The 3,881-nt window shown below is 36.1% G+C and overlaps 1 protein-coding gene across 1 annotated transcript in view; it reads left to right on the top strand.

Moving 5' to 3' along the window:
* The window catches only part of LOC110458040 (F-box only protein 36-like), a 15,203-nt gene that overhangs the window by 7,479 nt on the left and 3,843 nt on the right, over window positions 1-3,881 (top strand). Inside the window, exon 3 of the mRNA XM_021509585.1 lies at window positions 2,893-3,065. Coding sequence (XP_021365260.1) covers window positions 2,893-3,065 — 173 coding nt within the window. The remainder of the gene's footprint in view (window positions 1-2,892; window positions 3,066-3,881) is intronic.

Here is a 3,881-nt window from a genome sequence, read left to right as displayed (position 1 = left end):
AGGGATCTTTCTCAAATTTTAAATGTAGGTTCCCCTTGATCCCTCGTTGTGTATGTTATATTTTGAGACTGATCATAAAAACAAAATGGATTAAAAGAAGAACTAAACAGATCTTTCTCATATTGCAATGATCGATTCTATTTCTTTCACATTAAGTACTGTACTAGTAAATATGTGAAATGACAAACTCACTTTGAAGGTTGGCTTTCATACACATCAGTATTAAGTTTAGATAAAAAGTTACCTCAAGGTGCATTTACTGTTAACATGACTCGATCAAACAGATTAGAGGAAAGAAGAGAAAAGTTCGAACTGACAAAGAACTAATGAAGATGGTACAAAGGTGGGCGCCAAGATCCCTTTGGGATCTCTTGTTAACTTTCTGATTCCAAGAAACTTTTAGTCGCATGGAAACATTATCCAAAACGATTATAACCCATTTGGAGCATTTTTGGGGACCCAGGTAGCTCCGTCTACTTTTTGGTGAACTTGCAATCACCTTTCACCCATCCTGCATAACAATTACAGTTTCGACTTCTCCTCAGAAACCATTAGTCAGATTTTGGTGAAACCTGGTAGTGATCATCTGCGTGCCTTGTGTAAGGATCAGAATTTATACTCAAGATAGAGCTGACAGTCCCCAGGGGACTGAGGGGCTGGGCTATAAAGGGTCATTTAGTGCAAGATCTTCAAAAAACATCTCCTTTGGATTTTGACCAATGTTTCATCAAATGATCCTTAGATGATGAGGATCAAAACTTATACTAAAGAAGGGGTTGACACCCTAAGTGGCTAATTATAAGGGTTGGGGCTATATATATATGGGATCACTTAGTTCAAAGCCATAAACAATCATATTTTTGATTTCTCAGCAACTATTCGTCATATTTCCTAAATCATGAACCTGCCATGAGGAACATTATCAGGGCTGATTCTCCAGGGGGCTGTGGGGATGGTCTATAAAGGGTCACTGAGTGCAAAATCATCAAAAATGTTCAAATGGATGGATTTTAATCAATATTCAAATTGAGTTATTATTTCTTTTTTTTTGTTTGTATATCATTTGTCAACCTCACTTAGGTGACCGTCAAAGCCCCTAGGCCTCTTGTTGCATTTTCAGAGCTTTTCTTAAAATCCTCCACAGATCTTAATCAAACTTCCCACATACAATGTCAAACACAGCACAGACGACATCCTCAATACTCAGGGTTTACGCTTTTGAGTGTATAAGTGAGTATTGAGGTTTACAGAGCAGTTTCTTTTGACATATTTTAAAGTTTTTGACTTTAAAGAAATTTCCATTTATCATGGAAACTACCGGTATACCCGAAATACATATATTCACATTAAATACAGAGGATACCGCAGCACAAGTGACAGACACACAAGTGAAATATATTTGGTTTTAAGACAATGAAAGAAATTCTGTTAATCACATTTTTTTTAATGAACACTTTACCTTGAACACAAAGCGACACATCAAGCTGACAATACTTGATCTGGATCCTTGTACCACTTAAGCATGTCTAGACAACCCTATGCCACAAAATAAAGTCCTCGCTGCAAATATTTTGATCAGATGTAAAAAAAACAACTCATCATTAAATTCCTTTTTAAATTAAACTACTATCACAATGTAATAAAAGCCCTGTCATATATCAACTCGTATCACTACCCATTGTTGATCAGCACCGAATCTAAAATGTTGGGGAGTGGGAAAAGTGCAGAGTTGTTGTGTTACAGCTTTATCCTGATGATCAATTATCAAAACCACCCATGTAAGTTATACTTAATCGCTTTCACTGTCAAAGATGACACTGGTTCCAATCGCTTGAACTTTATAACGTTGTGTTTCATTTGAAATGAGTTTCCACTGATTAATCAGCTAGAACTTCTGACCTGCATAGTTTGCTGACTTCCTTAAAATGAAAGTTAACTGTGTATTTAAACGTTGTGTCACCCAGAAAATAGTTCCCCGATGATAGATAACAGATCTGGCTTTGGTATCACAAACATTTTCTCAAATCTCAAGTTCGAACTCAGCTGAGATTTACCGCCAAATGGGTATCACAAAGCCGACAGCACTTGAGCTTGAGTAGTTAAACTCAAGCTCAGCTGAGTTCTACCCATGTAAACATCCAAACCCTCCGTCACCTAACTTCAAAACCACCGGCCATTTTTATTGCAAACACTGAGCATTCAAGAACTTGAGTTCGAACTCAAGTCTGCTCTTGAGCAGTCTCAGTTTTTTGGGCTCAGCTTGATATGTTGAGCTGAGTTATAAGTTTGTGATAACAAATTACTGCTGAGCTTATGTCCTTGAGTTCTGACTCAAATATCAGTATCAATGCATATGGTTAAACTAACCAGGCTTTGACCATATTGGCCACTTGTATTTTTCTCATGGTTAGAATCTCATCCTAACAAATTAATCCTATCATCAGGGTTAGACACGCTTTACTTTTTTGCTTGGTAGTCCACATGACTAGATGAAAAGATTATTTACTAGTCCTTAGTCAGTGTAACTAGTCTAAGATTTCCTGATATGGAAACATCGCAACCTACAGCATGAAACGTCAAAAGTGGTCGACTGTAGGGGACTTAAAATAGCTACTGCCATAAACATATGGTGAAGTTTAAGGAAACTTCGGCCAATTATCATGCAATATATCTGATTTTAAGCAGTTTTTCTAAATTCTAAATATTAAAAAAATATTCTTAATTTATAATCATATTTTTCACAAGTCCAAAGGACCAGTTAGGTTAGGTGATTCACTAGTCCTTGCTGAATCTTCTATTCCAGGACTAGCGGACTAGTGTTAGTGTTGACCCCTGATCATGTATTTTGGTTTCAATAAAGCATAAACACTATGTGTTTTGTATAATTAACAGGTGAGGTACAAAGACTTGCAGGAACCAATATGTTGGACTATCTGACCAAAATTGCTGAAGGAGAATTGGATTACCTGCCCCGGCTCCCAAAAAAAGTGCTCACAAAAATCATCCTCAACCTGCAGCTTGAAGATGTCAGTCACATGTCCAGGGTGAACAAACAGTTCAGAGAGGCAAGTAAATAGGCAAGGGAGGCAACCTGTTAAATGTGAACAAACAGTTCAGAGAGGCAAGTAAACAGGCAAGGGAGGCAACCTGTCAAATGTGAATAAACTTATCTTGTGATATTGTATAGAGATTTTAGTTGAAACATTTAAGATTAGCTGGGCCCTCACTAAATACAAATCAAACTGGTTTTTTATAACTTTGGCACTAATATGTCATGAATTGTATTTCATTGGAGGCAAGTCAATGACTTGAGTCATGTTACCTATCAAAAGTTCAGAACTTCTTTGACAGTTAAAAATAATTGAAATGCTTTATAAACATTCTTTAAAATAGTGAAATATTGTTGAAAAATGGAGGAAATCTGTCTTTAAATGAACCTTAAAATTCCGAAATGTTAGACTTTGTATAAATTTTATATACAACATACTTGCCAACTCTCCCTATTTGGGAGGGAAACTAATGATTTTGGACCCTAAAATTGAGCATTTTCAAGCAGTGAATTTGCTCAATTATTCCTATCTGATGATTTCATCTGAAAGAACAGCTCAAAAGATGCCATTTAAAAAAGGTCATTTCCCCCTAGAGTGTACATACATACATTATATTTATGCTTTTAATTCTGAGAATGCACAATCTCCCCCTATGGAAATTTGAAAAAGTTGACAAGCATGATACCACCACCGGTGCTTTAGATTTAGGTGTATTAAGTAATATAGGAGTTATAGTCTTTGTGCTATAGCTGTGTAACTTGTGTTATTTGTGATATATAGTAGTCTTTGTGCTATAGCTGTGTAACTTGTGTTATTTGTGATATATAGTAG

Source organism: Mizuhopecten yessoensis, unplaced genomic scaffold (genome assembly GCF_002113885.1).
Source record: "Mizuhopecten yessoensis strain PY_sf001 unplaced genomic scaffold, ASM211388v2 scaffold9409, whole genome shotgun sequence".
NCBI lineage: Eukaryota > Metazoa > Mollusca > Bivalvia > Pectinida > Pectinidae > Mizuhopecten > Mizuhopecten yessoensis.
Note: the sequence above shows the minus strand (reverse complement) of the source record. Positions and strands in the feature narration are given on the sequence as shown.